The sequence below is a fragment of the Dendrobates tinctorius genome, unplaced genomic scaffold, assembly GCF_039654945.1.
Source record: "Dendrobates tinctorius isolate UK_male_01 unplaced genomic scaffold, ASM3965494v1 ptg000011l, whole genome shotgun sequence".
Lineage (NCBI taxonomy): Eukaryota > Metazoa > Chordata > Amphibia > Anura > Dendrobatidae > Dendrobates > Dendrobates tinctorius.
In genome coordinates, this window is record NW_027361679.1 from 13,920,921 (window position 1) to 13,948,286 (window position 27,366).

The following is a 27,366-nucleotide window of genomic DNA, read 5'->3' on the forward strand; positions in this document are numbered from 1 at the left end:
GTATTTCCCCTCATGAGTTTAACAACTTTTCCATCTTTATTTTATTGTCTCCTTCAGAGGATGGCGAATGGACAGCATGGAGCAAATGGTCAACCTGTGGGACAGAGTGCACACATTGGCGTCGCAGAGACTGTGCCAACCCCCCACCAAGAAATGGAGGGAAAGACTGCGACGGCCCTGTATTACAGTCAAAGAACTGCACTGATGGATTATGTATGCAAAGTAAGGACAAGACTGCGTGATTGCTAAACACTAGCTGTATGACTTGTTAATACCATACATCCTTATTAATCCTGGGATTTTTAGTTTTTCTGCTCTAAAATCCTTTTGTGTATTTCTGCCTATGTTAGGAGTCGTCCTAAATTTGTATTACATTATCCCAGTCTTAGTAGAAGGCATTTTTTCTTTCAGTTCGGTGAAATAGGTTATAAAATCATATAAAGTGTCCTTCTTCCATCAATTTGTATATATTTTGTTACTCTAAGTCTGGAAGATTTGTGCTTAGACTCCCGGAGAGGGAAACATAAAGTGATCCCACAAATTGTAACGCTGTCACTGGGTTAAATTTGGGTCAAACACACTTTGCCGAATAATAGCTTACTATGTCCATCTATTAATTGGAACTGCATTTTGCTCATAGTGAGCACATAAATATAATTTTTATAGACATTAAGTTAACATTAAGTATACTTTAAAAGTCCTATGAAAACAAGTTAACACCTATCCACCGGTGTGGGTCTGACCTCTGGGATCTGCATGGATCAGCAGAATGGGGTACTTTTATCTCAGCTAAAATGGAGTGGAAGTGAATATGCTGGCCCTCCACTCCATTCATTTCCTAAGGGGCTGTCAATCACTGCACTAACCTTTTTCCAATAGCCCCATAGGGAATGAATATAGCAGTGACGGGATGGTCAACCTTCCTTGTCATTTTGTAATGGGGATAACATTTCCCCTATCTGGAAATTGGTGTTAATTCCTGAGGTGAAACTCCCACCTATCAGCAAATTATCTCTTGTCCTAGGGTTAGGTTTTTTTCACTGGACAACCACTTTAACTATGATTATCCAGGGAATTTAATGCTATATACCAGGACAAGAGAGAGCAAATCACAGTAAGGATATAATAAATCATTAATCCCTATAGAATTTTGGATGTAGTAAGTTTTACCCACATGGAACACATCTACATGGACCTACATCTAGGATATGCTATGAATGTTGTATGAGCATATATGAAACCACTATGACACTGTTCTAGAATGAAGTGGCAGCAGAATTAGCAATGCACTTTCTCTATTTGTCTATGAAAAACCACAGCCATTGACTATAAGGGTGGGACTTGTTGGCAACCTTGGCTTCAACACAAGTTGTGTGGTCAAAGATCTCTCTGTGCTACAGCATAATGCAAGGGAATGGGGTTGCATTGCAGCCAACAAGGTACTAAGGCTGTGACTAGCAAGTCACAATAAATTGGACTGGCTCTGACTTTTGCCACTTGCTTGTCTTGGTCATTGTTTTATTAGATGACCCTATTCACCTGCATTACACTGTGATGCAGCAATTGCACAGTATGATGTCAGACAGCCAAAATCACTATCTTGCCCCAACCTAAAGGGTCCAACCATGCGTAGTTTGGAGAAATCAACATTTTGCTCATAGGTGACAAAATCTCATGTTGTATTCACCATCTTTACAGTCCTGCTGCCACACTTTTTCCGTGAGAGACTGCCAACTGGGCAGTGATGGCATACCCTAGTCATCTCATGAAACAATCCCTGTAATGAGAAAAGATAAAATCTACTTCTAGTCTTAAAACCTTTCTCCAAGTTGTTTCCTCCTGAAATGTTTTGTAGTGTTTGCTGAGTGCAATAAAACACATACTGTAAAGGGGAGACTATTTATGGAAATGTATTATGTATTTTCTGGATTTGCCTGTTTCTTTGAATGCATTTACATGACATGAGAGAAAGAGCGCTTCCCATTACCATTATTCTTTCATAAAACCCTGTTACACAGAATTCCATAATGAAAAACCCAGTTGAATATCGGCACGCTTAGCCCTAGGGTGTTTCCAGTTCCTTAGTGTCTGGGTTTAATGGTAATATTTTAATGGTTTCCTATATACAAGTCAGGAACGTATAATCTTGCTCTATGATCCATCACTGCTGAGAAGATTGATTTGTCATGCTTTATAGCTCTGTCTGAAACTAACAAGTTGCTTCGCTTTTTCTCTGTCTTTATTTTTTTCCCTCCTCTCTATTTCTTGGCGCTGTCATTAGTTTTGTCACTTTTATATAATAAGTTCAGCATCTCATATTTACTTGGCTCCTGAAGGGGGTAACAGTAATCATCAAGAATAGGTTACAGGAGATTGCATGCACTGTTGTGCACAGATTAAAAGCTATTAACGCCATGCTTGTGGGGTGGTGTGTACTGACATTTGTTTCTGAGTATACTGTTACTTCTCGTAAAAAAAGGATTACTGATTTGAAAAATTTCTAAATAAATGTTTTTTAATTCCATTTTCTATACAAAGGTGCTTTGGTGGTGCTGTTATCCTTTTAAAAGCCATCAGTTTCAGTAGAGAGTGTTCGTCCTCCTGGAGGACAGACAATTTGCATATCAGTTTCATGAGAAGGGAAACCTTCACTTCTGCATTTTTGCACAATTTTGTTTTTTTTTTTTTGCATTTTTTAAATGATGGATTAATAAATTGATCCTCATATTTTCTAGGAAACCCAAACTGGTACTATTACGGTGCAGTAGGATTAGTAATGATCCCAAAAGGAGTTATTCCCAACAATGAAAGATATCACCAATCCACAGAATATGTAATAACTTTCGGATCTGGGGGCTGTCAGGTGGAAGGAAAATAGGGCTCTGAAATGCTCAATTGGAAAATACCCAAAGTGCTGTACTCAGTCCAGCAAAGAATGGATGTAGAATTGGTGCACATAAAGTGGCATGCATGGTAGTAACTTATTCTTTGGATAAATGTGGTCCAAGTATTTGGATCCCCATTGATATCTTTTGTCAAGGTGATAACTTTAAATGATGAGAATAACCTCTGCAGGGATTTCTGCTTAGAGTATAAACTGGGAAAAACTCTCAGCATACACCTCTGATATAAGGGCCCCGTTACACATAACGACTCACCAGCGATCCCGACAACGATATCAACGTGTCAGGATCGCTGGTGAATCGCTATGTGATCGCTGGTGAGCTGTCAAACAGACAGCTTCACCAGCGATCAGCACAGCGACGACGAGCGTGCGGCGTCGCTGTGTTCATTAGTTACCAGCGCGCTGATGCAGGGAGCTGGTAACTAACGTACACATCGGGTACCAAGGGACGTGCGTCCCCTAGATACCCGATGTGTATGTTAGTTACCAGCTCCCTGTATCAGCGAGCTGGTAACTAACGTACACATCAGGTTTCTAAGGGATGCACGTCCCTTGGATACCCAATGTGTACGTTAGTTAACAGCTGTCACATGCATCGATGCGTGCTGGCCAGCGGGAGACCAGCGACTAAAGAAAAGTCCTGGGCTTTCCTACAGCGATCAGCGATACCGGCAGGGGGGCCGGTCGCTGATTGCTGTCACACACAGCGATCTCACTGGTGAGATCGCTGTTGTGTCACAAAACTTGTGACTCAGCAGCGATCTCGCTAGCGAGATCGCTATGTGTGACGGGGCCCTAAGGCTACTATATATCCTAGCGTACTGGCATACAATGGGCTACCTTCATGATTGGGTCTTATTGTTCTTTTATTGACTTTGTACAATAGTTTACAATGGCTTTGTACAATTGCTTGTTCTACTGCACCATCCCATACTTTACTTTATGGTGTGTAACAATAAACACCAGCCTTTCAAAAGTCAAAAAGACAGTCCTTTCTCTTATATTGTAATGGCTGTTCATTATTTTGGGTTCCTCATAGAAACAATGCCACGTATGTGAGTTTATCTTGGTTCTTAGGATGACTGTAGGATGACTATTCATCACTTAAAGGCCAATTCCAGATACTTAACATGAAATATTGGCTGTTTTTGGTAAGAGCAGTTGCAAATTCTGTTTATAATATGACTATGCATTGAATGACTATTCAAATTAATTATGGGCACTCTGTGCTTCAAGGTGGGGCCAATTATGTAACTACACCTTCCCACCTACTTGACTTCCTTCTATTTTGACCCTTCTCTGTCTCTTTGAAGCCAGAGCTCTCAATAAAAGAGGAGGGCAAGGACTGAGGGGAAAACAAGCAGGTCGGAAGGTGCATATAAATGTTTGGCCAGTGAAGCCCCGAATGGTGGGACTTAGTTGCAACAGTCATTCTGTGCTGACAGGATCCCTTTAATAGAAGGATATGCGCTCGTATGCTGGTATTATAAATTCCATATCACAATAACAATAATTAACGTTTTAAAACACAGCGTGCTTCCTCATTGTGTGCCAACCGTGCAAGCAGAGATGTCTTTAGACGTGAAGCCTATTACTATAAACCACACTCCTCTGCTCAAATTATTTATTCAACTAATTTATTTAAAAAAAAATGAAAAAATAAAATCCGGGGACTAATTTCTCCACACCCTGGAAATAGCGTGTGCCCTCAGAGTCTGTTTAATTGCTCAGCATGTATATTATGTCTGTGTGAACTATTATATTGATAACGGCATAGACTCCAAATCCTGCCTGAAATCACATTTTCATTTCCCTTATTATTATACTTTTAAATTTATTGATCCATTTTCCTTACACTATTAGTGACAGTAATGCCTCAGAAACAGGAGGAAGTAACGTTTACTAGAATGCAGAATATAGCAGCACAGTTGTAAGGAAGCTTTAATTGGATTATTGCCACGTTTTGGCTCCTGATTTCCGTCAGTGCTTCATTAATATCACTGTGACAGATCAATAAGGCCCTTTATTAGGCTGTGTATTCCGCCATAACTCCACAATCTATACACATATTGATTTCTGCTTGGAGAAGTGTTTTACCCATAACGCTGTAGTTTTTGTCTCATGTTTACTGTGGTGTTCAAGTGTCACTATAATTCAGATGAATGTTATTTCTGTTATCAGGCCACCCAATCTTCTGTCCTGGTGCCCATCACTGACATGTCCTGTCTGTATCTACTGTACGTATAATATATCCATGACTTTTGTAAGAGGATCGTTAATTCAGTGCAGCACTCAACTATTTTGCTGTGACTTACGTGGGCAAAGCAGACTTTACTCCATCTTTCCATGAGGACCCAATATTGGTAGTGTTACATTCACCTTAGATCCTCCTCTAGCAACCTGTGTCGCCAGATGGCGCAGCACATACTCTGCTGGTGGTACTGGCAATGGAAGTGGTGGTAATACCAGCATCACTGAGTGGTCCAGCCAATACTATTAGTGTCATATACCCAAAAGAAACTACTTAAAAATCAGACTTTTTCATAATACTCTTCAAATGGACAATTTTTATTGATTGTAAACACCAACAAGACATTATTTTAAAATTTGTTAAAATACAATAGAGGAAACAGGTCATCACACACTGTAAGAGTACAATAAATCATGACCCAGGCTATATGATATCTCCAAGAGGTTAGAGGACAATTAACATTACCATCTGTGAAAAAGTGCAGTGCTCATGTGCAATCTATTGCTAATATACTTCATCTACACTAATGGAAATATCATATAATATATCAAGTAACACAATATTATCATTATATAATAGAGACTCTGTAAAGTGCACAGTGCATTTTTCATGTTTTGAAAATAAATTTAAGCCATAAAGATAAAGGGTTAAATAAACTACCGACCTGGATTCATGCTGTGCATGTGAACACTGTGGCCTCTCACTCCAACGCGCGATTCACACGTTTGCTTCCTCAAAGAATGATGAGGTAGGTGAGCAAAGCAGCCCTATATAATGGGCATGATTAGATTGTAAGCCAATCATAGGCACCATGCGGCGCATCACCAGCTGCCGCATACACGGCGCTCCCGCCGGAGGTCTCGCGGTCACATCACCAGAAGGCACGATAGCACCGTCCATGACGTCACAGGCGAGGCCTCCGACTGAGCATGTGCCATCAGAAGAAGGAAGCGATGCGCACAGCACCAATGTGGCCATATTAACAGTGGGCAAATTTGAGGGCAAGAATCATCATAAGTAAAAGATTAGAAATCTCTCTTAGATACATCACAGGTGAAGCTCCCGACTGAGCATGCGCCATCAACAGAAGGCGATGCGCACAGCATCAATACGGCCATATTAAAAATGGGCAGATTTAAGGGCAAGAGTCATCATAAATGGATGATTAGAAATCTCTCTTAGATACGCAGCATGACAAAATAGAATAAAGAATTTGCATAGTTAGTGTATAAAAGTAGAAATGAATTGTTTTGAAAAATATACATTTAAGAGTTAGACTGTCAAAGACACCATCCATGACCGTACTAAATCAATTAGTGCAGAGTATCAAAAATATATCAGTGAATACTGTAATAAATATAAAATAAGATTGTCATAGACATCATCCATGACCATATCATAACAATTGGTGCAGAATATAAATAATATACAGTCATGGCCAAAAGTATTGACACCCCTGCAATTCTGTCAGATAATACTCAGTTTCTTCCTGAAAATGATTGCAAACACAAATTCTTTGGTATTATTATCTTCATTTACTTTGTCTTAAATGAAAAAACACAAAAAGAATTGTCCTAAAGCCAAATTGGATATAATTCCACACCAAACATAACAAAGAGGGTGGACAAAAGTATTGGCACTGTTCGAAAAATCATGTGATGCTTCTCTAATTTGTGTAATTAACAGCACCTGTAACTTACCTGTGGCACCTAACAGGTGTTGGCAATAACTAAATCACACTTGCAGCCAGTTGACATGGATTAAAGTTGACTCAACCTCTGTCCTGTGTCCTTGTGTGTACCACATTGAGCATGGAGAAAAGAAAGAAGACCAAAGAACTGTCTGAGGACTTGAGAAACCAAATTGTGAGGAAGCATGAGCAATATCAAGGCCACAAGTCCATCTCCAAAGTCCTGAATGTTCCTGTGTCTACCGTGCGCAGTGTCATCAAGAAGTGTAAAGCCCATGGCACTGTGGCTAACCTCTCTAGATGTGGCCGGAAAAGAAAAATTGACAAGAGATTTCAATGCAAGATTGTGCGGATGTTTGATAAAGAACATCCACTAACATCCAAACAAGTTCAAGCTGCCCTGCAGTCCAATGGTACAACGGTGTCAACCCGTACTATCCGTCGGCATCTGAATGAAAAGGGACTGTATGGTAGGAGACCCAGGAAGACTCCACTTCTTACCCCGAGACATAAAAAAGCCAGGCTGGAGTTTGCCAAAACTTACCTGAAAAAGCCTAAAACATTTTGGAGGAATGTTCTCTGGTCAGATGAGACAAAAGTAGAGCTTTTAGGGCAAAAGCATCAACATAGAGTTTACAGGAGAAAAAAGAGGCATTCAAAGAAAAGTACACGGTCCCTACAGTCAAACATGGCGGAGGTTCCCTGATGTTTTGGGGTTGCTTTGCTGCCTCTGGCACTGGACTGCTTGACCGTGTGCATGGCATTATGAAGTCTGAAGACTACCAACAAATTTTGCAGCATAATATAGGGCCCAGTGTGAGAAAGCTGGGTCTACCTCAGAGGTCATGGGTCTTCCAGCAGGACAATAACCCAAAACACACTTCAAAAAGCACTAGAAAATGGTTTGAGAGAAAGCACTGGAGACTTCTAAGGTGGCCAGCATTGAGTCCAGACCTGAATCCCATAGAACACCTGTGGAGAGATCTAAAAATGGCAGTTTGGAGAAGGCACCCTTCAAATATCAGGGACCTGGAGCAGTTTGCCAAAGAAGAATGGTCTAAAATTCCAGCAGAGCATTGTAAGAAACTCATTGATGGTTACCGGAAGCAGTTGGTCGCAGTTATTTTGGCTAAAGGTTGTGCAACCAAGTATTAGGCTGAGGGTGCCAATACTTTTGTCCGGCCCATTTTTGAAGTTTTGTGTGAAATGATCAATGTTTTGCTTTTTGCTTCATTCTCTTTTGTGTTTTTTCATTTAAGACAAATTACATGAAGATAATAATACCAAAGAATTTGTGTTTGCAATCATTTTCAGGAAGAAACTGAATATTATCTGACACAATTGCAGGGGTGTCAATACTTTTGGCCATGACTGTATATAATATTAGTGAAAAAATAGCATATTAGTGATAAGTGTGAAATTAAGTATATAGAAAAGAACATATATAATAGTGCTTCATGTGAAGGTGTTGCTCCATATTCCTCTTCTTAGAGTTTCCTTTCATAAAGATCTTCATATGGACATAGAGTCACACTGAGGATGAAGAGATATTTCTTTTTCAAGTATAGATTCCTCCCCTCATATCATCATAAGGCCATAAAAGGAAATTGCAATACTATATAACAGAGCAGAAAAATAGATATTTTAATACCACATCATATACATTACTCTACAGAAGACACCATCCATTGCTATAGAGCATTGCTAGCCCACCACTAAGAAAAATTAAAACAATTAAAAATTCTTTTAAGAATATTATTATATAAAATATACTTAAGGGGAAATTATCAATAATTAAGTAAATATATATAAAAATGTATATAAATTTTTATATAAGCAGCAACCCAGAGATCCCCACATCAAAATTTCCACCCAAACCAGCCCTATAAAAAAATGGAAAATCCCCATTAGTCACTAAGACCATGTGGTTTCATTGTCCTGAGGGTGGTGATCCAACGACTCTCCCTTTGGGCCAGTTTATTCATAAGGTGTCCCCCCGAATACCCAAATGTACCACATCAATACCTCTAACTTGAAGGTTTATGGTTCCAGAGGGGTGAAATTCCCGATAATGAGCAGGTAAAGTCTTCAACTTGGCCACATCTTCTTTACGTGATTCATCCGAACCAATAAGTCTAGCTGATTTAATATCTTTAACATGTTCCAATATCCGTACCCGAAGTTGTCGCGATGTAAGGCCTACTGTATATAAATGAGTCCACATGGGCATGTAAGATAATAATTGACTGCCGTGGTCTTACAATTAATCGCATGAGTGATCTTAAAATCACGTATTTGTGATGAATTACAAAAAGACTCAGTTTTTAGCATGTATTTACATGCACTACAGTCTCCACATGATCGAGAACCCCATTTTGGACCCTTTGAATTAAATATAAAACTTGATTTTGGGGCAACATAGTGACTATGTGTGATGGTTTCTCCTATAGTTCTACTCCTTCTTGCAACAGCCAAAGATTTCACTTCAATGTACTTACTTAAGCCTGAATCTTGTTTCAATATATGCCAAAATTGATTAAATACGTCCATCATGTCCTTCCATCTGCCAAGATAATTTATAATAATTCGTAATCGAGAATCCTCCTTTCTCGATTGTCTACCTTGAAGGAATGTATTACGATCCATATTTTTGACCTGTTGGTATCCTCGATCAATATCAGAATAATGATACCCTCGATTTAAAAATCTTGATGTGATGTCTTTGGCCTGAACTTCAAATTCCTCATCAGTGTCACAAATCCTTCTGGCCCTAATGAATTGGCCCTTGGGGATTGCTCTGATTGTATGTTTTGGATGAGCAGATCTTGCATGTAGTACAGAATTTGTACATGTCTTTTTACGAAAGATACTACTATGAATATTCCCTTCTTGATGCACCGAAAGCTGAATGTCCAAAAATTCAATCTTCTCAGTAGAAACCTTAAAGGATAACTTGATATTCCAATCATTGGTATTTAAATGAACCAAATATTTTTCCAAATCAGATCTATTGCTCTGCCAAATAAATAAAAGATCATCAATGAAGCGCATCCAACTAACTACAGATGGACTCTGCACATTACATAAATATGCAAGCATGTGCTCTCGTTCCCATTGACCCATAAAAAGGTTGGCATATGAGGGCGCGAAAGATGCCCCCATAGCCACACCCCTTTGCTGTACATAAAATCGGTCCTTAAATGTGAAGTAATTATGAGTTAAGGTGTATTCCAATAACTCAAGGAGGAGCTGCATGAGTTCTTTGTCCATTCATTTGTTAGTCAGAAAAAATCTCACTGCTGAGATGCCGAGCTTGTGGTCTATACATGTGTATAGAGACTCGACATCTACAGTAATGAGAAACATATCCGATTCCAAGTTAATCCCATGTAATCTCTGTAGGACCTCCCCAGAGTCCTTTACATACGATGGCAATTCTTCCACACAAGGTTTTAGATAGAAGTCCAAGACTTTGCAAACTGGTTCATTCAAACTACCACATCCAGAAACGATTGGCCTACCGGGAGGATTTGCCAAATCCTTATGAATTTTAGGCAAAAAATATATTGTTGGCACAACCGGAAAATTCACTCTCAATCCTTCCCATATTGCCTTTGTAATGTAACCTTTGTCAAACGCTTCGTCCAAAATATGAAACAGTTGTTCCTGGAAAGTGGCTGTGGGGTCTGATGCAAGTCTATGGTAACAGTCAATGTTATTTAATTGGGAAAATGCCTACTTCTCATACTGTTGAACTGGCCAGACCACCACATTACCGTCTTTATCCTCTGGTTTAAATAGCACCTGTTTCATATTTTTAAGTTCATTCAATGCTTTACGCTGTATTCGCGTCAAGTTATCATAAGGTCTACGTATGTTAGGAATCTGGTGTCTACAATACCTATGCAGGAACACAGATCCTCACATTTGTCTCCAGAGGCTAAGTCCTTCGTCCCTTCTTCTGAGCATGCTCATGGGATGAGCTCCCATTGGACTTCAGGAGTCAGGTGCTCAGGTCCTGCTCCTGATTCCATTGGTTATGCTCAGGGCTCTGGAGATTTCCGGCAGGTCCCGTACGCTATAAAAAGTGCGCATGGCCGTTCCGCCATGCGCTAGTATTTTTCATACTGCTGCTGTGTCTATGGTGATGGATGCTTGGACTGGTGGATGACTTATTATGAAACCCCTTCCCTCTGATATTACAATTGAGTGAGTGATTGGGCAGCCGACAGTAGCAGCGCTAGCGCCAGCGCGCTCCAGCCATACCTTTTGCAGCAGCTAAGCGTCCTGCATTGCGCCAGCGTTCTTGCAGCACCTTGCTTGCGGCTCTGTTCACACCGCGCTGCGGTTGCAGCCTCCCTGGTGTTCACAGTTGCGACACCTTGTACCTTAAGTTTTACGGTAGGTCTAGAGGGGATAGTCCTGGTGTGTAAGGCTTTCTGTGACCTTTAATACCATGGCCACATCGCTGAAGTCTGTGACCCTAAACAGATTCAGCGGTATTTATGTTTTGTTAGCAGCTCTGTGCATATAGCAGAGTCTGCTTTGGTGCACTGACTGCAGCTAAAGTCCTGTGCACATCTCCGCCTGAGTGCTCTGCCTTTTTCAGCAGCGGTTTTGTCATCTACCACATGGTGGACCCAGAGCGGTGAACGCACTTTATTTTAATTTTATTTAGTGCCTTCCACCGCTCATAACATAATACTAGCGCCAGGGTCTGGCTGGAGATGGCAGATCGGCAGCAACTGTTGCAATGTGTTAAGCAGCTCGGCGACCGGGTGACCGCTCTTGAGAAGTCTCTCTCAGCTGCGCAAGCTACAGATGCTGCCGTACAGGCGTTAACGGATGCAGTAGCGCGTTTGTCCAGGTCTACCCTTGCGCCGACAGTTACCCGCCTCCCGTTGCCCGATAAGTTTTCCGGGCATGGTGCCTCCTGTAGGGGTTTTATCAGCCAGTGCTCGATCCATCTGGAGCTGCTGTTTGCACAATTCCCTACGGAACGGGCCAAAGTGGCGTTCATTATATCCCTACTGTCGGGCAAGGCTCTAGAATGGGCTACGCCGTTATGAGAACGTGGTGATACCAATATACAAACCGCAGCGCACCTGCTGATGGCCATCAAGCAGGTTTTCCTCAGTCCACGGGTCACGCATGACACCTCCCTACAGCTACTCGCACTCTCTCAGGGATCCCTCTCGGTGAGCCAGTATGCCGTACGTTTTCGGACACTGGCTTCCGAGTTGGAGTGGGCTGATAGGGCCCTTATACCTGTCTTTTGGAGAGGGTTGGCGGAGCACGTCAAAGACGCTCTTTCTACCAGAGAGATTCCTACTACCTTGGAAGAGTTGATTTCCATCTCCTCGCGTATTGACCTGTTTTTCGGAGCGCAGCTTGGAGCGTGCTCATTCAAAACGGAAGGGTACTCCGCTTCCCAAATTTTTCGAGTCTCTTGAGCCACCTGAGCCCGAGGTCTTACCCCCTGAGCCCATGGAGGTGTCTCGTACCGATTTTAATACAGACTCAGACCAGGAATCCGTTTGCGGTTGTCATCACGTATGTGCGGTTTCTCCGGAAGCCAGCTCCCCGCAATGGTCTGAGTCTGAGCCGGTTGTCGAGACCTTTGTCCCTCCTCATCTTAGGGCTCAGTTACTCTCTTGGGCGCATGACTCCAATGCGTCTCACCACCGAGGCTACATGCAAGTCTCGAAGCTCTTGGCTGGAGCGTATTGGTGGCCCCATAGAGCTCGAGACATAAAAAATTCATTCGGGCATGCACGTTATGTGCTCGGGACAGTCTCCCCGAACGGAGGGTGGTGACGGCCGTCGATACACGGCGGCGGTCTCCTAAACCTTCCGCTCCTATTGTCAACAGGATATCCCTCCTGAGACCTGGTGACCTGACCTCCGCTGATACCATCCGTATGTCCCGGTTTTCAGTTTCACCTACTAGGACATCAGGTTCGCTGTTTGGCGAGCCTGAGGTCTGTGCCATTGCCGGGCACAGGCTGGTGGGTCGGAGGCTTCAGGGAGGTGGGCCCTAGGAGGGGGGGTAATGTTAGGAATCTGGTGTCTACAATACCTATGCAGGAACACAGATCCTCACATTTGTCTCCAGAGGCTAAGTCCTTCGTCCCTTCTTCTGAGCATGGTCATGGGATGAGCTACCATTGGACTTCAGGAGTCAGGTGCTCAGGTCCTGCTCCTGATTCCATTGGTTATGCTCAGGGCTCTGGAGATTTCCGGCAGGTCCCGTACGCTATAAAAAGTGCGCATGGCTTTTCCGCCATGCGCTAGTATTTTTCATACTGCTGCTGTGTGTATGGTGATGGATGCTTGGACTGGTGGAAGACTTATTATGAAACCCCTTCCCTCTGATATTACGATTGAGTGAGTGATTGGGCAGCCGCCAGTAGCAGCGCTAGCGCCAGCGCGCTCCAGCCATACCTTTTGCAGCAGCTAAGCGTCCTGCATTGCGCCAGCGTTCTTGCAGCGCCTTGCTTGCGGCTCTGTTCACGCCGCGTTGCGGTTGCAGCCACCCTGGTGTTCGCAGTTGCGACACCTTGTACCTTAAGTTTTATGGTAGGTCTAGAGGGGATAGTCCTGGTGTGTAAGGCTATTTCTGTGACCTTTAATACCGTGTCCACATCGCTGAAGTCTGTGACCCTAAACAGATTCAGCGGTATTTATGTTTTGTTAGCAGCTCTGTGCATATAACAGAGTCTGTTTTGGTGCACTGACTGCAGCTAAATTCCTGTGCACATCTCTGCCTGAGTGCTCTGCCTCTTTCAGCAGCGGTTTTGTCATCTACCGCATGGTAGACCCCGAGCGGTGAACGCACTTTATTTTAATTTTATTTAGTGCGTTCCACCGCTCATAATAACGTATTTGGAATTGATATAGCTCATTCCATACCATTCTAACAAAAACTTCTAGAGATGAATTTAAAGTAATTGGTGGAAAGTTTTTAGACTTTTTCTTAATAAAATCAGGGAACTTGCTATGTGGGGATTCCTGCTGTTCAAGAAACAATTCCTCTAATATCTGTAGCGCTTCCAATTCTGCCTCTGTGGAGAGAGACATACCAGAAGAGTTTTTGTTGTCATTAAATTTTTAAATAACAACTTTCGAGCAAAAAGAAAAGTATCTTTAATAGCCATAAATGTGTCAAAATTGGGTACAGGACAAAATATTAGACCCAAAGACAAAACTGATAGATGGGCAGGTGATAAATTAATATCAGATAAATTAATTACCTTGAAATTATCATCTCTCTTAGACTCCTGATAGAAATTCCGTTCATGTGTCATTTGGCGGGTATTATACCGTCTTGAATTTGTTGAAGCACTTGTATCCGTTGAAAGGTGCGATGATGTGCTTGACATAGACACTACTGAATTTGTACGGGATCTATTATTACTCTTCCTCCACTTGTAGACCTTATTCTGTTGATAATCCGACTGGTCTCTCTGAAATTTTTCTGTCTTTGTTTTTTCAAATCCTGTTCCCATTTTGTATAGCACCAGCTTGAAAAACGATTTTAAAATCCGAAATGTTGGCCTACTGAAAGGTATGTTCGGTAAATGCACTCAATACTTGGTCGGGGCTCCTTTTGCATCAATTACTGCATCAATGAGGTGTGGCATGGAGGCGGTCACCCTGTGGCACTGCTGAGGTGTTATGAAAATTTCTTCAATTTTTGGGGATAATACAGATAAGAACACTGTTTCTGATAATAGTAATGGTAATTTTGAATCAGATAAGCAGCAGCTCAGGAATCCTTTACTCAAATGCACCAAAACATGGTGGAATAGTAAGACTCTTGAACAGTATTTACAACGTAAACTGGTGCCCCGTGGTTTGCGAGTTCAAATTTTTCCATCCTTTTTGGTGGAAGATGCTAATGTGATTAAAAAGTGGGAGGAAGCGTGCCAGAATTGTTCAAAAACTTTTCTGGAGCTACTTATTTCCATTGATCAGAAAAAGTTGGAAACTATAGAATGCCAAATTCGTAGTATACAAGATAAGCTTAAAGAGAAGCTATCCTTGGTTGAATTAACCTCGTTTGAGGAAGATTTAAATAAGAGCTATACCAAATTCAAGACGGTATAATACCTGCCAAATGACACATGAACGGAATTTCTATCAGGAGTCTAAAGGTACTGTCACACTTAGCGATGCACCAGCGATCCCGACCAGCAATATGATGCAGTCAGGATCGCTGGTGCATCGCTAAGTGGTCGCTAGTGAGCTGCCACACAGGCAGATCTCACCAGCGACATCAAAGGGGTCGGGGATCGCTATTTACCTGTCAGACGAGGCGATGAAGGCCTCGCCTGTGACGTCATGGACGGCGCTATCGCGGGAGCGCCGTGTATGCGACAGCTGGCGATGCGCCGCATGGTGCCTATGATTGGCTTACAATCTAATCATGCCCATTATATAGGGCTGCTTTGCTCACCTACCTCATCACTCCCTGAGGAAGCAAACATGTGAAACACGCATTGGAGTGAGAGGCCACAGCGTTCACATGCACAGCATGAATCCAGGTCGGTAGTTCATTTAACCCTTTATCTTTATGGCTTAAATTTATTTTCAAAACATGAAAAATGCACTGTGCACTTTACAGAGTCTCTAATATATATAGTCTCCAAGACTTTACACGTGCCGCGCCAATTCTTTGGAATGCACTTCCCAGGTCAATACGATTAGTCCCCAATCCCCACAATTTTAAGCGTGTCCTGAAAACGCATTTATTCAGACTGGCCTATCGCCTCAACACATTAACCTAACCTATCCCTGTGTGGCAGAGCCAAAAGTTTTACCATAACCAGGTTCCCAGCATCATGTTCCCACATGCTTTATGCATCCATTAGCCCTCTGTGTCTGTACTGTTACACACTTAACATTATGGCTGGTCCATACAATCAGGGCAACTGTTACCACCCACCTTTCGTGTCTACCTCTTTCCTCATAGACTGTAAGCTTGCGAGCAGGGCCCTCACTCCTCTTGGTATTTGTTATAATCTACTGTATGTGATTATTGTTATGCTGTAATGTCTATTGTCTGTACAAATCCCCTCTGAAATGTAAAGTGCTGCGGAATATGTCGGCGCTATAAAAATAAAATTTATTATTATTATTATTATTATTATATATAATGATAATATTATGTTACTTGATATATTATATGATATTTCCATTAGTGTAGATGAAGTATATTAGCAATAGATTGCACATGAGCACTGCACTTTTTCACAGATGGTAATGTTAATTGTCCTCTAACCTCTTGGAGATATCATATAGCCTGGGTCATGATTTATTGTACTCTTAAGGTACTGTCACACTTAGCGATGTACCAGCGATCCCGACCAGCGATATGACGCGGTCAGGATCACTGGTACATCGCTAAGTGGTCGCTAGTGAGCTGCCACACAGGCAGATCTCACTAGCGACATCGCTGGGGACGGGGATCGCTACTTACCTGTCACACTAGGCGATCCTGCGTCCTCCCGCCCGGCTCCACGCGTCGCTCGTCCTCACAGCAGGAAGCGCCACAGGAAGCTGACGACGAGAAACAGTCCTGAACGTTCTCGCGCGATCAGCGATAATCAGCAGGGGAGCCGGTCGTAGGTAAGTATCAGACACAGAGATATCGTTAGCAATATCGCTATAACGTCACTAGTTATAGTGATATTGCTAGCGATATCTCTTAGTGTGACATGCCCTTTACAGTGTGTGTTGACCTGTTTCCTCTATTGTATTTTAACAAATTTTAAAATAATGTCTTGTTGGTGTCTACAATCAATAAAAATTGTCTATTTGAAGAGTATTATGAAAAAGTCTGATTATTAAGTAGTTTCTTTTGGGTATATGATTCTAGTGTGTCTACTTAAATAATGATTAAAAACTTTTAGGGTGGATGTATTTTTTCTCCTTTTGTTTGGATTAAATACTATTAGTGTGACTCGGACCTTTGGTGACTTCTAGCCAAGGAGTGTGTAAGTTTCTGCAGAAAAGCTAGTCCATAACTGTCCTTAGCTTTCTGCTCTAATTTGCTCTAATCTGACCTGAACTTTATTAAATCTCCCTGCAGTGCGCTAGGAATTGCCAGTTAGAAGTCTACACTGACCTTGGTGTGTTAATTTTGTTATCCTCTGCTGCCTTTCCCAACTAATTTGATAACCACTGATGACCATGGATTGACTTAACCCTTAATCTGCCTGATAATTCTGCCTTTGATTCATTCATTCCTCATGGTTCTGACCTCAGCTAAATCTTTACCTTGTCTCTTTTTCCTGATTTTGTCTTGTACTTACCCTTTCTGTTTTTGACCTGGCTATGTGACTTTCCTCTGTGAGCTTATTCCATTGGCTAGCAACTATTGCATGGATGCAACTCGGGGGGTCCTATTGTGCATCCACATTCCTATATAGGGGTTAAAGGGTACCTCTGAGACCTGCATAGTGAGTTATGTCAAGTCTGTCTGTAGAAACCATTTTAAGGGCTTCAAGGTTTTAACAAACAGTTCACCTTTTCAGGCAGTTACACACAGTTGTGAAGAATAGAACTTGGTGGTCACACATCCAAGTGGAGGCACAGAACTTGGTAGTTACCAGCAGTTATAGGAACTGTCTCTTGGAAAAGTTGACAATGTACCTCTCAAAGGGCCGTTTTAGGGTAAAACAGGCAATTGTCCTTGAATAGGCAATATAAAACCAATCTTGTGAGATTAAATGGTCATTATTCCTTTCAGCAGGCCCAGCTCAACCATGGATCCTTCTCCTTGCTACAGACTCAGGACAGGTGCACTGTGGCTTTGCAATCATCTGACTCACTAGTTCATTGTATCACTGTTCAGCCATTTCTGATCTCTTAGCTGCCTCCTTATTTAACCTGTGTGGCACATTTCTGAAGTGTTCACTCATGAGCTATGATCCACTTAACTTGCCTGACCACTGTTACACATGTGTTGTAAAGGTACAATCCATGCTATCGTGACCACACCATAAAGGTTCAGTAATAGGAGGTTGCACAGAATTCTATTTTTTTTTAAGAGTGTGGAGAACAAGCAGCACTAAAATAAACCATGGGTTTAAATGCAGTAATTGTGACACCAATAAGAGGGGACCTGTGAAGCACTTACAGCGCATACAAGTCTGATTTTCATTAAATGTGAGTTTCTAAAGTGCAGCGTTAAAGGGGTTATCGGGGAATATTTTTTAATTGCTGTTGTCTTCATTACTGCTCCATCCAGTCTTTATTGGCAGGCTCTAGTGGTGATGTTACAACTGCAACATACTTTATGACTGCAGTCAATCAGTGATTCATGCTGTCTACATCTCTGCTGAATCCAGTGATTGACTGCAGTGGTCACGTATGCTGTATTCACAATGTCACCACTGCAATTACTCATGAGCAGTAATGAGAGGTATGGCTGGGAAAATATTGGTGTTGCTGTTATTTTCAACATCCACTAGCCTGTGTAGCAATAAAAAAATATTCCCAGACAACCCTTTTAATTTGTCCCAAATTTCCAATATTGCGAGAACATAGCACAAATTCTGGACTCTTACAATTCTCTTGAAATCATTATTCCTTATGCCATTCACATTACTCTAAGTATCCGGTGCGTGCTTTTCCCTCTCTAGCTACTCAAATCCCAGTGCTTTGCAGAAACCTTTACAAGGCTCGCTGTAATTGTTCATAAGGTTTATCCTGGAAAGAAACTTGAAGTATTTTGAATTTCTGCATGAATTTGCAGTTTATATTGAGAGATTTTGTTTTCTGCCTGCTGCCACATCACAAATTGACTTGAGCGTCTCTCATCCTATTTTACAGTCCTTGGCCAGTTGTGCGCTGCAGTCATGCAGAGAATGAATTTGGAACTAGGAATTCGGAGAGTTTGGAATTAACTCCAGAATTCCTCTGTGAATACTTTGGGTTTCCCTGAACATCTTGGCGCATTTACTGCTGCCCTGGAGAGGTTGACAGTTTTGATTATATTGAATTGTTTTTCATAATGTACATTTTTATTCTAAAATGTAGCAGTGGCTCATACACGCGCCAGTTGAGGTCCTAATTATCTTCGTCATCTCCTTAATCACACTCCAATTATTCTCTAAAATGATTTGTGAATTATTCCAGTTTCCTCCAGTTATTATCACCCTCACTGATCTAATAAAGCAAGTAATACTGTAGGATGCGGAATGCTAGTTGCAGCCAGCATTACATCTCTCTCTAGTTCTTATGGCAGAGGGGCGAGTTACAGATACCGCATGCACCAGTAAAAGAGCTTGTTTAGCATTTTAGCGGTCTACAGCAATCTATTATGAATATTCGTCCAAATTCTAGAAATTTTATCAACATGTCTTACCGATAGCAAATATCATGAATTAAATAGTTCATTTTTTTCCAGTTTATTTTGGCGGATATTGGGAAATATTGGTGGAAAAATAAAGGAAATATGTGTCTGACTTTCACTTTTTTTTTCTTACGACCTCAAAGCATTGCTAAAATGTATTTTAAAATTTGTTCCCATTTTCGTGAGGATTTTATTAAAATTTTGGACAAATATTTTTTTCTTTCAACAGGGCAGAGATAGTAACATTGATTTGTATTAGCTTTTTTTACATTTATTTTCCTGTTTTTTATGCATTTATTGCTTCATTAACTGTATTTCAAACATTGTGGCCCCATAAAGTTATAAAATACATTAATTGCGCATTTTAAAAATACAGTGCCTTGCAAAAGTATTAGGCCACCTGGAACTTTTCAACCTTTAATCCACACACAGGTGGATTATATTTATCATCATTAGTCATTTAGGACAACATTGGATCATTCAGAGATCCACAATGAACTTCTGGAGTGAGTTTGCTGAACTGAAAGTAAATGGGCCGAATAATATTGCACACCCCACTTTTCAGTTTTTGAATTTCCACAAAAATTTTAAATAACCAATAAATTTCGTTCAACTTTACAACTGAGTCTCACTTGTTGATTCTTCACCAAAAATTTACATTTGGTATCTTTATGTTTGAAGCATGATATGTGGGAAAAAGTTGAAAAGTTGCAGGGGGCCGAATACTTTTGCAAGGCACTGTACTTCTCACAAAATTAGAATAACATCAAAATGTTAATTTATTTCAGTTCTTCAATATAAAAAATGAAACTCATTTATTATATAGAGTCAATAAAAACAGAGTGATCTATTTCAAGTGTTTATTTCTGTTAATGTTGATGATTATGGCTTACAGCCAATGGAAACCCAAAAGTCATTATCTCAGTAAATTAGAATACTTTATAACACCAGCTTGAAAAATGATTTTAAAATCCGAAATGTTGGCCTACTGAAAGGTATGTTCAGTAAATGCACTCAATACTTGATTGGGGTTCCTTTTGCATCAATTACTGCATCAATGTGGTGTGGCATGGAGGCGATCACCCTGTGGCACTGCTGAGGTGTTATGGAAGCCCAGGCTGCCTTCAGCTCGTCTGCATTGTTGGGTCTGGTGTCTCTCATCTTTCTCTTGACAATACTCCTTCGATTCTCTATGGGGTTAAGGTCAGGTGAGTTTGCTGTCCAATCAAGCACAGTGATATTGTTGTTTTTAAACCAGGTACTGGTATTTTTGGCAGCATGGAAAGGTGCCAAGTCCTGCTGGAGAATTAAATTTTCATCTCCAAAAAGCTTGTCGGCAGAGGGAAGCATGAAGTGCCCTAAAATTTCATGGTATAAGGCTGCACTGACTTTGGTCTTGATAAAACACAGTGGACCTACATCAGCAGATGACATGGCTCCCCAAACCATCACTGATTGTGGAAACTTCACACTAGACCTCAAGCAACTTGGATTTGGTGCCTCTCCAATCTTCCTCCAGACTCTGGGACCTTGATTTCCAAATGAAATGCAAAATTTACTTTCATCTGAAAACAACACATTTTTTTCTCCTTTTTCTCCTTGGCCCAAGTAAGTCGCTTCTCGCGTTGTCTATTGGTCATGAGTGGCTTGACACAAGGAATGTGACACTTGTAGCCCATGTCCTGGATATGTCTGTGTGTGATGGGTCTTGAAGCAATGACTCCAGCAGCAGTCCACTCCTAGTGACTCTCCCTCAAATATTTGACTGGCCTTTTCTTAACAATCCTTTCAAGGCTGCAGTGTCAGGGTCCTGTCAGCGCCGGCGTGCAGCCTCCGCTGAGCAGGGACTCACCCGCACTGTAGGGGGGCCCGGGGTCAGGTACAGCCGGAAAGTACACACAGGACCTGGGGACGCTGAAGTTTAGCAAGCAGTGAAGGACCTATGGTCATGTGACTGCAAGGGGCGGGTCTTAGCATCCTGCTTCCAGAGATGGCAGGACAGTAAACAGAAATACTCAGAGTCAGGCAAAATGGAGGTCATACACAGAGATAGCAGAAAAGTACCAGGGATGAGACAGAACGGATAGTCGGGGCCAAGCGGGGGTCAAAACCAAACAGACATGGAAGGTACCAAGCAGAATCCAACAAGCAACATCCAGAGAACAGACCGAGTTGTACACAGAGTATCAAGCAACCAGTACACAGCACAAACACACTCAGGGGTCACCACACTATGCCAAGAGCAAAAGTATAACTGACAGGGATGGGAGCTTCCTGAGGCTATGAGAAGCTTTCCCAGAACCAATGAGAGGCCACCATAATAAGTCCCAGGTGTGGAGGTAAGAGTCTGCACTGAGATCAAAACATTAACCCCAGAGGTGCAGGTCCACCAGCACTAGTATCATGACATGCAGTTATTACGGTTGCTTGTGAACCTTTTTCTACCACACTTTTTCCTTCCACTCAACTTTTCATTAATATGCTTGGATACAGCACTCTGAACAGCCAGCTTCTTAGCAATGGCCTTTTGTGGCTTACCCTCCTTGTGGAGTGTGTCAAGGACTGATGTCTGGACAGCTGTCAAGTCACCAGTCTTCCCCATGATTGCGGAGCCTACTGAAAGGGACTTTTTAAAACTCTTAGGAAGCCTTTTCAGGTGTTTATTAGCTTTTATTCTAATTTACTGAGATAATTACTTTTAGATGATATTCTAATTTTGTGATAATCACTTGTGTTTAAGTTGTATAGCAGAGCTCCTTCTTTCTCCTTACATCCAGGAATCACATGACTGTTGTCTCTAGAGAAAGAAGTGCTGATAGTGCTTCTTATAATTCAGTATATAAACATCTCTTGGTTAGCACTGTGTATATAAGGATCGGGAAGGCAGAGATGGTAATAAACCTTTTCTGCCTTCTCTGTGGAGAGTACAGCTGTGTCAAACTGCCGACTCACCACTTTCACAACTGTATGACCTTGTGCTCCTGTTATACTTTGCAGAGACATTTCAGAGTATAATGCATTTAAAGTCTATGTGTTAGAATATGTTTAGTGCAACAACTCCATTCCTGTCTGAGTGTTTAGTTGCTAGATTTGTATGCTGTTTATAAAGTAAAAAAAAAACTCCCAGAGGCTCACACAGGGAGAGCATGTGACTGTATTTCCTGTTTTCTTGTGTCTGTGTAAGAGAGAAGCAGCCTGCTGTAGATTCTGTACAGATAGAGACACACAAATGATTTATTCCTGATCTATTAAGCTTATCATATAATGTTCCTGTTTGTTCCTGAATAAAGAAACTCTGTTGTCACACGCTTATAGAGTATCCTGAATAATCCGCTGCCAACACTATGGGTGGTCATGAACGTAAAGTGTTGTTCCAATCTTCAAGTACATTTATGGTGTATTTATGTATGCTTAAAACTTACAGAAAGAGAGCTGTACAAACATAGCCAAGTCTCATCATCATCTATAATTATTAAGTCATGAGACCCTTTGACACTGCACCTACAGTCCCTTCCATGTTGATGGTTTAGTGTGAAGCAATGAGACAGGCACTGTATTGGATTTTACAAGTGGCTCTTATGACAGGATCCTTTGTAAATATTACGGCACACAGCTTTATTATGACCTAAGTGAGTGGTCTGTGAATAATACCTCCAAACCTGGAATACATTATAAAATATGAATGTGGAAGCAAAGAGCTGTATTCTCTATAGAATCTTAAAAAAAGATGCAGATAGCTGCATTTTCTATTTACTTCTTGCTTACAGCCTAATGATAATTGCTGTACGTTCCTGAGTTATGGTAGCCCATTAAAACTTATGTTCAGTGGCTCAATAGCAAATGATTAATAATCATTTTATCATTTAATCAATTAAAAGCTTAGGCAAAGCAGCATATGCCAACTCTCTCTATGCATATCCGTAAATCAGATCATTGTATATGGCTGGGAGACCAGTGATTTCCTTATATTGTACAAGAAAGCAAGCATGAACCGTGACACTCCCCTCCATGATTTAATTACTAGATAGATAGATAGAAATCATTTAAGATGGAGGCAGCACACCATATGAAATTTTAGAAAGAAGTGTTATTTAATAGCCCATATGGCGACGTTTCGGCCTTGAGTGCAGACCTTTCTCAAGCCTGGTAAAAACTACTGTTATTTTGAACAGTTAAGCAAGTTGAAGATGAAATTATCTCTAAAAGGTCTATAATTATAGATGTCACGTTTCCTTTGTTTTTTAGCAAATATATATACAGTGTGTAGGGAAAGTATTCAGACCCCTTTACAGTACATTTTTAACTCTTTGTTTCATTGCAGCCATTTGGTAAATTCAAAAAAGTTCATTTTTTTCTCATTAATGTACCCTCTGCACCCCATGCAAATTTATTAAAAAAGAAAAACTTGAAACATCATATGGTCATAAGTATTCAGACCCTTTGCTCAATATTGAGTAGACACACCCTTTTGAGCTAGTACAGCCATGAGTCTTCTTGGGAATGATGCAACAAATTTTTCACAACAGGATTTGGGGATCCACTGCCATTCTTCCTTGCAGATCCTCTCCAGTTCCCTCAGGTTGGATGGTGAACATTGGTGAACAGCCATTTTTAGGTCTCTCCAGAGATGCTCCATTGGGTTTAGGTCTGGGCTCTGTGAATGCCAAGACATATAGTGTCAATGGAAATAACAACTTCCAACTGCATTGTCCCTCAGCTTGATGTACTTTCAAAAAAAGCAAAGGTTGTTCGCGCATAAATTGGCCAATTCATGTGTGCCCATCAACCACAGCAAGGTGACACTTCTCTGATGGGTCCTATCTATCTATCTATCTATCTATCCCATATCTATCTCTATAGAGTAATTTATTAAATGCTAAAACTTTCATATGTCACTGTAGATAAGTGCCTCCACTAGCAGCATGGCATAGCACACTAGAGACCAGCATTTGCTCTGTACTGTCAATTTCCAGGAGGCAAGGGAAGGCTCCTGAAAAAAGTAGAAGAGAAAATCCCTTCAATTCACATCTTCACTGAGAATGTTGAGACTAAGCCAGACATGTAGTATTTACTAAAATGGCAAACAATCCCTCTTATCTTCTGTTTGATCACTGCCATCTTCATCACAAAGCATTTTCCACGCTCGGTGTATACATAGAAGCCTTTCTTACCATTACGATTTTTTCTATTAAAAATTTACACTTTGCCTCTAAATTTAAGGAATGCTTTGACAACTGATTTGTGGAACATCTGTTATTTCTAGTGCATTTGCTAAACTATTACAAATAAAGAGTTTGGTGTTTGCTATAGAATGTTTGTCAGTAATGTGAAAAGCTGTACTTTATTTTATGTAATTAGGTGCTATTATACAATTCATTAGTGCGGAAGGTTAGGGAAGTGGAGGGAGCTAAATCATGGCAATGTTAACTAGTATGGCATTTAGGGTTAATTCACTGGAATACTTTCATTCATGCTTCTTATGATTAGAGAAGATTTGTTAATAGGATTGCAGACAGACTGACAGGCGGTATAGTGGTGAGGTTTCAAAATTCTGGAAAAGGTTTAATATTATAATTCTGGCAATGATGACTACAAAAATAAATAATTGCTCTTTATCCTCAGACTGACTGGGCATTTTTTTCACTTTTTGCATCTTTTTTCCCCTCCTCTTTTTTCCAGGAGGTGTTGCTTTCTTATTTTTTTGTCTATATGAGGTCTTGCTTTTTTCAGAAAGATTTGTAGCTTTGAATGACACTATACTTTTTTCAATATGAAATGAGAAGGGGGTAAAAAAAAAATTCAGAGGAAATGGTGGAAAAAAAGTAATTTTGCCATCGAATTTTGAGTTTTCTTTTTACAGAGTTCATTGCATGGTAAAAATAACCTAGAATCAAGACTCTCTTTGTCAGTGCGATTATGACAATATCAAACTTGCATAGATCATTTTTAATTCAGTGCCGACCCAATGTTTTTATTTATGCTATTTTGGGATAAATATGAGGTTTTTATTGCTTTCTATTGCACTTTTTAGGGTGGTGTGGTGACCACATAACTGCAATTCTGGCCTTTTGATTTTTTTTTTTCACTTACAACATTTATTAATCTATTTTCATATACCAGACTATTACGAATGTGGTAATGTCAAATATGTTTATTTAAAAAAATATATATTTCTTTTTTTTTTATTAGCAAAAAAGGGTTGATTCAATTTTTTATATATTAAATCCAATTTTTAGTTTTTACTCTATTTTCAGTACCTTCAGAGGATTTTAACCTGTGATCCTTCGATTGCTTATACATATCTCACAGTATATAGTGTAAATCATTGTCTCCCATGAAGCTCAGCCTTTGGCTGGGTTTCACATGAGTACTGAAATAGCAGTCATGAGTAGTGATGAGCGAGTATACTCGTTGCTCGGGTTTTCCCAAGCATGCTCGGGTGTCTTCCGAGTATTTTGGCGTGCTCGGAGATTTAGTTTTCATCGCCTCAGCTGCATGATTTGTGGCTGCTGGACAGCCTGAATACATGTGGAGATTCCCCAACAAACCGGCATTCCTCACATAATAATAATAATAATAATCTTTATTTTTATATAGCGCTAACATATTCTGCAGCGCTTTACAGTTTGCACACATTTTCATCACTGTCCCCGGTGGGACTCACAATTTATATTCCCTATCAGTATTTCTTTGGAGTGTGGGAGGAAACCGGAGTGCCCAGAGGAAACCCACGCAAACACGGGGAGAACATACAAACTCCTTGCAGATGTTGTCCTTGGTTGGATTTGAACCCAGGACTCCAGCGCTGCAACGCTAACCACTGAGCCACCGTGCTGCCCATGTATTCTGCTTGTCCAGCAGCCGCAAATCATGCAGCTACATTGACAAACTAAATCTCCAAGCACGCCAAAATACTTGGAGGACACCCAAGCATATTTGGGGAAACCCGAGCAAAGAGTATACTCGCTCATCATTAGTCATGAGGCCTTCAGCAGCCCCTCAACTCCCATTGAAACCCAACTGTTTCCCCTGTAATCGCGTCACAGGTAGACAATGAGAGTGAGCACACCGTTGACTAATCTATTAAAATACCCTTGTCAGTCATAGACAGTGGCTTTTAAATGGTTAGCGGCCTGGCCGGAGCTCAGACAGAGGATGATACTGGCTATTTAATATGTGCCTTCTCCACACACATTGACCCACTCCATGTTGGATTTCTCCATCGTGGTACATTAAGGGGTTAAAATATAAATAATTCTGATTCATTCCTACAAAAGCACCAATCCACACACAAGCAACATGATGTGGCTCTTATTTTGAATATAAGGCAGCCATATTTTCATTGTTCTGCACATTTTAAGCCTCATGTACTGGTAGATAGAACTAGACTTTGTCCCGCCATCCAATGTCCAATCAAATGCTATAAACTGTAGATATTCTACCTTAGTAATTCGGTACCATAGAGAATGCCATAATAGTTTGTTAAATTCACAAGCCTTGCCTTATAATGGCTCCTTACAAAACACAGCAGTAATACAGCTGGCTGCATGAGGTCTAAAGAAATTGTCTCGTGATTGAAGAAGTCACCATTAAATCTAATAACAAATCTTAAACCTGTCTTCTTCTGTCATTGTAGGAAATATTTTAAGCTGGGTGACATCCTTTATGGCCGTCAATAAATCTTCCACAGGGACTGTCATGCTGCTTTCTCAGACTACTGTAGCACATCTACCTCTGTCAGACATATTTCAGTTTTGTATGCAATATTATAAAAATATGCCATTACTGGAATGAGAAGGGGGAGCAAGGTAAAGTAGTTGCTACATGGGGAGCCAAGGGATAATACATGGAAATAGTTCTCTGTCACCATGCATCCATTATTCTAGTGAGGTTACACCTGTATCTCCACGTTGCACAGTTCTGGAGTTTGGACAAGCTAGGTGGTAACTTATGTTAGAGTTGCCCTAGAGGTCACCTGTGGCATAATTGTTGGGCATTCTTCATTTTTAATGTACAAAATCAGTGCATTTAAGCCCCACCTTTAAAATATCTATGAACTTCCCCAGAATACACAATAATGCCCAAAAAACAACCATGTTTGAATGGAGTAAACATAAACCTTTAAGGGTCTAACCATGAACCTGTCCAGGCAAAATGAG

General features: G+C 40.9%; 1 protein-coding gene across 2 annotated transcripts in view; it reads left to right on the top strand.

Moving 5' to 3' along the window:
• Nucleotides 1-27,366, top strand: part of UNC5C (unc-5 netrin receptor C) — a 560,809-nt gene that overhangs the window by 447,005 nt on the left and 86,438 nt on the right. For both annotated transcript variants that reach the window (XM_073589804.1, XM_073589811.1), the window contains exon 8: nt 58-222. In XM_073589804.1, the coding sequence (XP_073445905.1) occupies nt 58-222 (165 nt within the window). The remainder of the gene's footprint in view (nt 1-57; nt 223-27,366) is intronic.